The sequence below is a fragment of the Salvelinus sp. IW2-2015 genome, unplaced genomic scaffold (assembly GCF_002910315.2).
Source record: "Salvelinus sp. IW2-2015 unplaced genomic scaffold, ASM291031v2 Un_scaffold3595, whole genome shotgun sequence".
In the NCBI taxonomy this organism is placed as follows: Eukaryota; Metazoa; Chordata; class Actinopteri; order Salmoniformes; family Salmonidae; genus Salvelinus; species Salvelinus sp. IW2-2015.
The window spans coordinates 98,668-110,882 of NW_019944873.1; the positions used below are offsets into that span (position 1 = coordinate 98,668).

At 41.2% G+C, this 12,215-nt stretch overlaps 1 protein-coding gene across 1 annotated transcript in view; it reads left to right on the forward strand.

Annotated features, from left to right (window-relative positions):
* Window positions 1–4,364: 4,364 nt before the first annotated feature.
* The window catches only part of LOC112076143 (elongation factor 2), a 23,434-nt gene continuing 15,583 nt past the window's right edge, over window positions 4,365–12,215 (forward strand). Inside the window, exons 1-6 of the mRNA XM_070441205.1 lie at window positions 4,365–4,443; window positions 5,473–5,687; window positions 6,106–6,287; window positions 7,849–8,060; window positions 8,530–8,714; window positions 9,219–9,324. Coding sequence (XP_070297306.1) covers window positions 4,441–4,443; window positions 5,473–5,687; window positions 6,106–6,287; window positions 7,849–8,060; window positions 8,530–8,714; window positions 9,219–9,324 — 903 coding nt within the window. The 5' untranslated portion in view covers window positions 4,365–4,440. The remainder of the gene's footprint in view (window positions 4,444–5,472; window positions 5,688–6,105; window positions 6,288–7,848; window positions 8,061–8,529; window positions 8,715–9,218; window positions 9,325–12,215) is intronic.

The window sequence follows — 12,215 nt, forward strand, 5'->3', positions numbered from 1 at the left end:
TACAGCTGCAATATTATTTGAGCTGCGCTTATTGGAGGTGTCTGACCGGCCAGCTGAGGGAGGTGTCTGACACCCTGAGGGGGCCTCAGTCACCCTGTTTGTAAAAGTCAGAGTCCAGAGGGGGCCACAGTCACCCTGTATGTATATGGGAGTCAATCAGCTTGATTTGAAAACAGCTAAACATAGTGTTAAGCACACTACTGTCCTTGGTGTTAGCTCTTTGACCTTTGACCTTGACATTAATAGCCTATTTCCGGGATGAACACACCTGGTTCAACAAATTGACTCAGGTGTATCAGACAGTGCAGGGCTAGAACAAAAATGTGCATGTTTTACTGCTTTCATTTGACTATTTCTGGATGATATTATGCTCTGTCAAAGATGTTCTCTTTGACTCAGTATCTACAGCKCTGTTGATTCACTGAGGTAAAGGCCAACACTGCCACCTAGTGTCTGACAATTCATATCAACTACCACAACATGGCCCAAAGTAGATTAGTACACAGAACTTTCGTATGGAGCTTTTGTAAAGGCACAAGGTGGAACAAAACTGTCAACCCAGCCTGGTCTCATAGACTAGACCTAACATAGTAAATGTAAATCCGGGACACTCATGATATGTTACAATTGGTTACATAAGACAGAAGGTTATTAGGGTGGTTGGTCATATAAAGCAAATGTCTAGCAACCCAAATCTCATCACAGACATCTTTAGAATTTTAACTGATTAGCGACTTTGCAACTACTTAACAAGCTAGCTAACCCTTCCCCTTTAACCTAACTCCTTTAGCCACCTAGCTAACGTTAGCCACCTAGCCACCAGGGTTTGCATTAGGAACATGTGGTGGTGGATATTACATTTTTGCATCTGAGCTCCTAGCGGCTCTCCTTTATTTTGAAGTGTTCTACTCCGCTAGCCAGCACCTCGCCTAAATAGGTGTGCGTTTATTTTTCTTCAAGGACATTTAACTGGCAACATTTGAATTTACAGGTGTGTGACCTTATTAGGGCGTCCGCCCACGGCGCTCAGAAAGACAGACATCACATTTAGAATATGGTCATTCAAATGAACAGAACATGCTAGTGTAACGTGTAAGTGTAACGGCGTAAWTCAATTGTTAAATTCCTGCATAAAATGGGTTTTACGCCACCTCCTGGTAGATTAGTGTGTTTACATTGTTTAATACATTTAGTACATAATGTATGGGATTCTGGGTAATCCACAGCAGATTTGTGGAGAATTACTGGGTGAGGTGAAAATTAAATGGTCCCGGGAAATGTATAAAGTTGACATTACATCATAAAATACACCTTTCACATCGTACATTAGCGGTTTATGTTATTAGTAACTTTTGTTGTTGGTTTTCCATCAAATAAAGTACTTTATATGTTATTTGTCGAATCTCTGTTTTCCATGTGGGTTTTATGCTAGAGTTCCCTAGTTGAAGTTGTTAGCTAACTGGAAAATGCATCTTCTTTAGGAGTGCTGTTTATATCCCATCGACTACTGAAAATTCCTCCGTACTGTGTGTGTCCCATCATTGCAGGTAATTTATGACAAATGTATAAAGTATATGTTTTATAAACTCGTATTATCCTGGTTTTGTTCGTTTAGGAAAATATGTGGAACATTCTAGGTGTATTATGTTTCTTCACCACCAGAGGGTGACATTGAGTAACTTTTACGGTTAATTTGACATTTTTGAATATTAAAATGGATGATGGTCTATTTTGATGTTGTAAATATGAGATTAAACATGGAAACGACGCATTTCTTGTTATTATTGTAAATTAGTCATTATTAGAAATTATTAGAAATAAGTCCACTATACGATCACAATGACTTTGATAGACATTTCAATCGTTTTTTTTGTTAGTATATTATAGGGCAGATTAATGTAGAATTGCTGTGTGAGTGCTATTTATATCCCGTCACTACTGATCATTCATCCATACTTTGCGTGTCCCATCATTGCAGCTTTGGAAATAAATGAACTATCCATCCATTGCTCCTTCCTGTGTTGACTCACTGACTTGAGGGACCAGGAGGGTCACACAAGTGGAGGATGCAATGATGAGGTCCTTCTTACCGAATTCTGATGTGCACTTTGAAAGATGTAAAAAATAATTGTCCACGTTTACTTTTCCTCAGCCAACAAGACCAGTAACTAACAGCGAAATCACTAGCCAATGTCAATCTACTATAGTAGAAAAGTTTAGGCTACCTATTCTATTGGTCAGCTTGCTGAGAAAGAAATGGCCCATTCTAAAAACAGACTCTAGGACAGTTGTGAGATGATAGATCCCTAATTCATACAACCAGTAGGCCTAGGCTACTTAAAAAAAAAATATATATATATATATATGTTAAATTAGTGTCTAATGCAACAGATCAGAACGTTTAGCTTAAAATGTTGCTAAACTATTATTTATTCACATTATAAAGCGCTGCAATGCACACAAGCAGTCCGCTACATGCAAATGTTTGTTCCATATTGCAATTAGCAGGAAAATACCTGTTGTCAAAAGGCCACTTTCTTATGACAGATTTCTGACCTGAAGATCGCGATGAAGGAAAAAAGGAAACCTCACACTGCTCTTGATAGTATCACTGTTTGTTAAAAGCTTACGTATCGGCCTCACGGCTTCGGCAGAGCTTTACGTATCGGCCTCACGGCTTCGTCAGAGCTTTACGTATCGGCCTCACGGCCTTCGTCAGAGCTTACGTATCGACCTCACGGGCTTCTCAGAGCTTTACGTCTCGGCCTCAGCGCCTTCGTCAGAGCTTTACGTATCGGCCTCATGGCCTTCGTCAGAGCTTTTACGTATCGGCCTTACGGGCTTCTCAGAGCTTTACGTATCGCCTCAGCCTTCGTCAGAGCTTTACGATCGGCCTCACGGCCTTCAGACTTTACGTATCGACCTCACGGCCTTCGTCAGAGCTTTACGTATCGGCCACACGGCCTTCGTCAGAGCTTTACGTATCGACCTCAGGGCCTTCGTCAAGCTTGACGTATCGCCTCACGGCCTTCGTCAGAGCTTTACGTATCGGCCTCACGGCCTTCGTCAGAGCTTTACGTATCGACCTCAGGGCCTTCGTCAGAGCTTTTGTGACCTGAAGATCACTGACATCATGATTTGACTTCCTCTTATTTTTTCCAGAGTTTCCAGTTGTCTTGAAAGCACCTCAGCAGCAGCTCTTATGCTGTCTGACATATTTTCCACTCAAAGGCTCTGTATCTGTATGCTGTACAAGTGCGATAAGATACATAAACGAATATACTGTACACAAGTGCCAATTTAATTCCACAAAATTATACAAATGAACCTATAGACCGATAAGCATGACCAGTCAAATGTATTTACAATCGACTGTTATTAACATCAATGAACAGGCTAAAAAGGCATTATTTCACAATGGGATTTTTTTCTTCCTTCCGGAATTAATCCACAAATTAATAAATACCATACAAAACGTAACATATCATACTAATTGCTGTGTCTCGGATTTCCATTTAATATGTCAAGTCTAGCAACCACAAAGGTTGTATTTTGTATAAAAGGAAATCAGTCCATTTAAATTAATGAATTAGTCCCTATTCTATGACTTTCACATGACTGGACAGGGGTGCAGCCATTCGGTGGGCCCTCAGACGATCCCGCAGGTGAAGAAGCAGGATGTGGAGGTCCTGGGTTGCACATGGTCAGCGGTTGTGAGGCCGGTTGGACGTACTGCCAAATTCTGTAAAACGACATTGGAGGCGGCTTATGGTAGAGAAATGAACATTCAATTCTCTGGCAACAGCTCTGGCAGACGTTCCTGCAATTCAGCATGCCAATATGCACGCTCCCTCAAAACTTGAGACATCTGTGGGATTGTGTTGTGTGACAAAACTGCGCATTTTAAAGTGTCCTTTTATTGTCCCCAGCACAAGGTACACCTGTGTAATGAGCATGCTGTTTAATCAGCTTCTTGATATGCCACAACTGTCAGGTGGATGGATTATCTTGGCAATGGAGAAATGCTCATTAACAGGGATGTAAAACAAATTTGTGCAAAACATTTTAGAGAAATATGGAACATATCCGGGATCTTTTATTTCAGCTCATGAAACATGGGACCAACACTTTACATGTTGCGTTTATATTTTTTGTTCAGTTGTAGAAGCCAAAATATTAAATATTCAGTCCCCTCGCACATCTCTGAGAGACTAACATGCTGCAAAGCCTAGATCTGTGACGACAAAAATTCTCTGCTAATGTCTCTTTTAATTTCAGTTCGGGTCCATATGACACTTCGTGACATATTCCACATGACTTCCAGAGTGCCGGCTGTCGCAGAATTTAACCAAGACCAGTGCGTCATAGTCTCTCTTTCCCTCTAGCACCCCGAAAGAGAGGACCAACCGGCTGAGGCTGGGGATATAAAGAACCGCAATCATGGTAAGTCTATATAACATGTTTGGACAAATTACAGCCATTAACTATATGTGTCTTTCTTCTAAAAGCGACGGTTTTCAAATTAATATATTTTTTAGTATTATTGTCGATGACGTATGCAGAATTTTAGCAAATGGTTATCAGACGAAACAGAAATAGAATGTATTCGTTGCTTATTTAGCCTAATAAGGATGCTGTGATTATTGAAAGCATGTCACACCGTTAACTAAATATGTTATTCGTTCTACAAAATCGAAGTAAAGCATGACCTATGTAATGTGACTAGGCTATTTATCAACAAGCCACTAAAGTAATCTGTGGAACTTGAGTTAGTTGCTTCAGGCTAACTGAATGCATTTGCTGTAAACAACACCTCGTCTCGTAGTGTTTCATTTGAAATTAAATAGTGTTCTTTTCGGTAGGCCTCGGGCCTAATGTGCGTGCCAATGCAGGGGTACAGTCAGACAGAATACCATTACCCCGGCCCCGTGTTATAAATAGCACAAGCACGCCGTTCCCTGAGATGGCCGTATTAAAGTTTCATGTGCTCACATTGGGCAACGCTGCCTGCCCCTGTAGACCAGACACAGGCCCAGTAAACTACATGGGCTACAGGTTAGAAACGGTGTTGTCATTGTAAACAAATGCACCTGTTACAATGACACCATGCAGGTGTACAAGCTGGGGTTATAGTGTCCTCTCTTAGATGCGTCATAGCCTATAGGTTACTGCAGCAAATGATTAGGCTATTGGCTTTGGAATTAATTTAACATTCCCCACCCAACCTCACCTTCTCAGGTCAATTTTACAGTAGACCAGATCATTCTCCTCACCAGGTGAATTTTACAGTAGACCAGTATCAATCTCCTCACCAGGTGAATTTTACAGTAAATCAGTTCTCACCTCTCCAGTGAATTTTACAGTAGACTAGATCTCACTTTCCCTCTCCAGGTGAATTTTACAATAGACCAGATCACCTCCCCTTTCCAGGTGAATTTTACAATAGACCAGATCTCACCTCCCCTTTTCCAGGTGAATTTTACAGTAGACCAGATCCGTGCGATCATGGACAAGAAGTCCAACATCAGGAACATGTCTGTGATCGCCCACGTGGACCATGGGAAGTCCACTCTCACAGACTCCCTGGTGTGCAAGGCTGGCATCATCGCCGGCGCCCGGGCTGGCGAGACGCGTTTCACAGACACCAGGAAAGACGAGCAGGAGAGGTGCATCACCATCAAGTCAACGTATGTGTTCCCTCAAGACAATATACCTCGTCCTCCTCAGAGTGTAATAGACAAATGTTTTTTTTTACAACAATGTGTCCCTTTTCCCCTATTCTACTATAAGTGTGTAACCTTGTAAGGGTAATATTCTCTTTGGGAATCTGAGGTAGACTTACTTAACTAAGTAGTTCAACAATCAACCTGCATTTGAATAGTATTGCCCACATCACCAATGACCTAAAATCCTATTCATTTATGAACCTAAAAGACAAAACTGACTCACTCCTACTTTGAGATCCTTGACCTATCCCTGGTATCCTGTACCCTAATATACCACGATGTGAGAGTGATTGAGAGACAGACATTAAATGTACGATGGTCACGATGGTTACATGTCGTCCCTCCCTCACTCCCTCCCTCCCTCCCTCCCTCCCTGCAGAGCCATCTCTCTGTACTATGAACTGGCTGAGAATGACTTGGCCTTCATCAAACAGTGCAAGGATGGCTCTGGCTTCCTCATTAACCTCATAGACTCTCCTGGTCACGTGGACTTCTCCTCTGAGGTGACAGCTGCTCTCCGCGTCACTGACGGGGCACTAGTTGTAGTAGACTGCGTCTCAGGTATGACAAGGAAGGGCTGATGGCGCCCTATTCCCTATATAGTGCACTACTTTTGGCCAGATCCCGAACAACTTGGAAGAACTCGCGAGGCTCTGATCTGAAGTAGTGGACCTATGATATGGGGACTAGGGTGCTGTTTTGGACACAGTCTTGTGTTTTGTGCAGCAAGTGTAGTGTCCTGGCTGCAATGCATCCAATGCTTGGCTCGCTCACACCCCAATAACAGCCCATGATACTTAAAGTTCAAGGTTATTTGGCCTTTGTTATACATACATTAGAAATCTCACAAGGACTGTAATGGTGTACAACTAAAGAACCACAAATAGTGTGCACGTACTGCAACGGTATACAACTAAAGAACTACAAATAGTGTGCACGTACTGTAACGGTATACAACTAAAGAACTACAAATAGTGTGCACGTACTGTAACGGTATACAAGTAAATAACTACAAATAGTGTGTACGTACTGTACGGTATACAACAAAGAACTACAAATATGTGCACGTACTGTAACGGTATACAACTAAAGAACTACAAATAGTGTGCACGTACTGTAACGGTATACAACTAAAGAACTACAAATAGGGTGCACGTACTGTAACGGTATACAACTAAAGAACTACAAATAGTGTGCATGTACGTAACAATATGCAACAAAAGAAACTACAAATAAGTGTGCACTACAGTAACAATATAACAACAAAGAACTACAAATAGTGTGCACGACTGTAACGGTATACAACTAAAGAACTACAAATAGTGTGCACGTACTGTAACGGTATACAACCTTAACTACAAAGTGTGCACGTACTGTAACAGTATACAACCTTAACTACAAAGTGTGCACGTACTGTTACGGTATACAACTAAAGAACTACAAATAGTGTGCTGGAGGACCTCAGATACGAACACGTCAGGAATGGAGATCGCTCCGAACACTAAAATATTAGTAACTTTGAAATATACTTAAAAAAAGCACACATGTATTTTCTAACTGTATTTATTTTCTAATCATTTAGCCAAATATTGTTTTCAGATCATAAAAACGACATTTACGTTGCTAGTTATTCTGGAGGGTAAGCAAAAGGATTATACCACATTTGGCAACACAATTATTTCACCTTTTTATATAGTATGACTGCTTTTTAATGGTTTGTGACATCTTTATTTACTGTGCTTATGAATACTTTACAAATTCCCTATAAAGCCTTTATAAGTTGTAGTTTTTTTTAGAGTAGGATCCCGGTTAGTAAACAACAATAGGTAGTACAACAGTCAACCATGATAACAATTAGCCCTTTATACATCATACTGTGTCCAATAACCATGACAGCCCTTCGGCCTTTGTGCATTATACTGTGGGTCCTTGAAAAGCGCTATATTAAATACCATGTATTATTATTTATTATACACGTATCATGACAGATTTGAACACTGACAAACAATACAACAAAACATCTAGTCCTTTACAGCTTCTGCCTACGGCCTTGTTGCACCTTGATGAACTAATGCTAGCCCTTCTAAGGTGGTGCTGTACCAACCCCTCCTCTCTCTTGCAGGTGTGTGTGTTCAGACTGAGACCGTGCTGCGACAGGCCATCGCGGAACGGATAAAGCCTGTTCTGATGATGAACAAGATGGACCGGGCGTTGCTGGAGCTGCAGCTGAAACCCGACGCACTTTTTGCCACCTTCCAGCGCATCGTAGAGAACGTCAACGTCATCATCGCCACCTACGGAGAGGACGAGGGCGGACCCATGGGCAGCATCATGGTCAGTGTTTAACAGAGTTCAGATGGTACAGTAAGACCACTCCACAGAGTTAAGATGGTACAGTAAGACCACTCCACAGAGTTCAGATGGTACAGTAAGATCACTCCACAGGGTTAAGACGGTACAGTAAGATCACTCCACAGAGTTCAGATGGTACAGTAAGATCACTCCACAGAGTTCAGATGGTACAGTAAGACCACTCCACAGAGTTCAGATGGTACAGTAAGACCACTCCACAGGGTTCAGATGGTACAGTAAGACCACTCCACAGAGTTCAGACGGTACAGTAAGACCACGCCACAGCTCGAAATTGTTTCACTTGGTCCCTGAAATGCAAAATAAATATTCGGTGGGGCAACTGGCTAGTATGTTACATGTATGTTAAAAGCTGGCAGTCGCATGTGTTTGCAAAGCAGAGAATCACTAGTTCGATCCCCTTAATGCGTCTGTTCCGTGTTTCCCTGTGTAGGTGGACCCAATGGTGGGCACAGTGGGTTTTGGCTCGGGCCTCCACGGCTGGGCCTTCACTCTGAAGCAGTTTGCTGAGATGTACGTGGCCAAGTTCACAGCCAAGGGAGACCAAAAAACAGAGATGAACCCAGAGGAGCGCTGCAAGAAGGTGGAGGACATGATGAAGAAACTGTGGGGAGAAAAGTGAGTGGAGAGGAGAAAAAAAATAGAGAGAGAAGGAGAGGAAAGGAGGAGAGGAGAGAGAAAGAAGGAAAGAAGGAGGAGAGGAGGAGAGAGAGGAGAGAAGGAGAGAGAGAGGAGATGAGAAGGAGAGAGGACATGAGAAGGAGGAGAGAGAGAGAAGATATGGAGGAGAGGAGAGAGAGGAAAGGAGGAGAGAGAGGAGATAAGGAGGAGAGAGAAGGAGGAGAGATAGAGGAGATAAGGAGGAGAGGAGAGAGAGAGGAGATAAGGAGGAGAGAGAGAGGCGATAAGGAGGAGAGAAGGAGGGGAGGAGAGGAGAGAAGGAGGAGAGCACTGTTCAGTGGATGGTTCTGAGTCAGTTTTCCAGACACAGATTAAGCCTGGTCCTGACTAAAAAAACAACTCAATGGAGAATCTCCTTTGAAAAAGGACCAGGCTTAATCTGTATCCAGCAATGACTCCAGAGTACAGGTCAGTTGGTGATCATCATGTGTGTTACTCCAGGTTCTTCGACCCTTCATGTGGCAAGTTCAGCAAATCAGCCACCAACGCTGCGGGGGAAAAGCTCCCACGTACATTCTGCCAACTCGTCCTGGATCCCATCTTTAAGGTTTGTTTATTTACATTTACATTTAAGTCATTTAGCAGACGCTCTTATCCAGAGCGACTTACAAATTGGTGCATTCACCTTATGATATCCAGTGGAACAACCACTTTACAATAGTGCATCTAACTCTCCTGCTACACTCATGCTACTTTACATGCTACTATATACTATTTGATTCTGCTACTCTACTAGTGCTATATGTATATTTATAATAGCTCACTATATCCTCTGCTCTAACTATACTGCTACTACTACTGCTATACTGATTATATACTGCTACTGCTATTACTACTATTACTTGATACTCTATATTGCTACTATACTATATATACTACTGCTACTACTACTACTACTACTATACTGCTACTATATACTATACTATACTGCTACTCTTACTGTTGCTACTACTACTGCTACTATACAGTTGTCTACTTGTTTGCTACTATCTACAGTGCTACTACTACTATACTGCTGCTACTACTATCTACTACTACTATGCTACTACTACCTTACTACTACTATGCTACTACTACGCTTGCTACTACTGCTACTAATATTATTCTACTACTATAACTCTTACTAATAGCTATACTGCTGTACTACTGCTGTACTATAACTATGCTATACTCTGCTCTCTACTAACTATACTGTTGCTACTACTGCTAACTATTATCTATTACTCTGGTCACTGATATATATGCTCTACTGCTGTACTGTGTACTAACTACTGCTGTACCTGACTACTGTAACTGGATTTGCTACTATCTACTACTATTTTCTTTGCCCTTTTTTAACTACTACTTTTTACTAATACTACTATGTACTTGTTGCTATATACTGCTACTATACACGTTGCTATATGTTGCTACTCTAACTACTTACTACAGTGCTACACATCATACTGTGCTTATACTCTACTATACTATGCTCTATACTCTACTACTATCTGGCTAACTACTTACTGTGCTATCTGCTACTAATTTATTACTATCCTCTACTGCTACTATATACTTGCTACTTACTTGCTGCTATACTACTGCCTGCTATATATATATGCTACTACTCTAACTTTACTACTGGTGCTATCTACTATGTTGCTACTACTGTACTAATATTATTTACTATGAATACTATACTGCTACTATCTCTACATACTGGTGCTGTACTGCTGCTACTGTGTTATACTATATGCTGCTGCTATACTACTACTGCTACTATGCTACTACTATGCTAGCTGCTGGCTACTACTGCTACTGTATACTGCTGCTACTATATGCTGGCTGCTATATATGCTACTAATACTATACTACTTGCTCTGCTTGTTGCTGCTATATATGTACTCTACTGCTATGTATACTGCTGCTGCTACTCGCTACTACTACTCTGTACTACTAACTGCTACTACTGCTACTATATGCTATACTACTGTGTATATACTACTACTACTATACTATACTATGCTGTGCTTATTCCTATACTTTGCTGCTACTCGTACACGCTGTGATATTTACTGTACTGCTGCTACGCTGCTGCTGCTACTGGCTACTGCTACTATGCTCTATACTACTGCTACTGCTGCTACTACTATACTATATGCTGTACTATCTACTATGTGTATATATACTGCTCTGCTTGCTACTATTATATACTGCTGCTACTTTACTGCTAATGCTGCTACTGGTGTGCTGCTATTGTATATGCTACGTACTTACTACTGCTCTGTGCTATACTACTACTACTAGTGTACTACTTTGCTATGCTGCTACTATACTGCATGCGCTGTACTACTATGCACTATATGCTCTACTACTGCTGCTACTGCTGTGCTACTGCTGCTGCTATACTATGTATACTACTTGCTGCTGTACTACTACGCTACTTACTACTGTACTACTATATGCTACTATCTATAACTTTACTATACTATATACACAGGCTGGAAGGCTACCAGTTACCAACTACATAGGGCTCGTCGTGAGGCACTCGTAGAGAGCTCAGCGGTACTTCTGAGCCGTACGGGGAGGGCAGGTGGATGGTGATCATCTAAGCGAGCGTCTGCTGGAAGGGCGCATCACGCCTGGGGGACAATGAAATACAACGTCATAACTGTTTCTATGGGCAAGTATTTCAGAGGATATCCAGGTTAATATTCAGTAGGTAATACAGTATGTTCAGTAGGTAAGTCAAGTATAATTCAGTGGATATAAGTAAATTCAATATGATATACCGTTGTTTAGGTATAATTATTTTATTTATTCTTAATTAACAGTTTAGGTAGTTAGTATCTCTTCCGTTTTCAAACTCAGTTTCTTCCTGTTTTATTTTATTTTGTTCCACTTGAACACGATCTGGTCAGTCTGGGATTTATTGGCTATTTTTCCAAAGCAACATTTCTGACGAGGTGACTACTTTCACAGTGTTTCCCTCCTTTCTGTCATTAGCATTGTTCATCCAGTTTTTATCAGCTTGTCCGGCAAGTACTTTGTTAAAATTCATGATGATCGAAACTTTGGTTTTTTATAACGAGATGAAAGTGTGAAGTACGTTTTTAATTTCAGATGGGTGTAACACTCTCTAATATATTTTTACTGAAAAACTCGTTTATTAATCATTTTTAGATCTTGTAAACACCTAGGATAGGTAAAGTAAATCCTTCTAGACCCCTTAAAAGAGTTAGATTGCAATGTAAAGTGTTGTTCCACTGGCATGTCATAAGGTGAATGCAACCAATTTTGTAAGTCTGCTCTTGGATAGGCGTCTGTACTGATTATGTAATGTATAAACAGAACTTAAGATGGGATCAGGCGAGTTGGCAGATGTACGTGGGGAGTTTTCCGAGCGTTGGTGGCTGATTTTGCTGAACTTTGCACAGAAGGGTCGAAGACTGGAGTGAA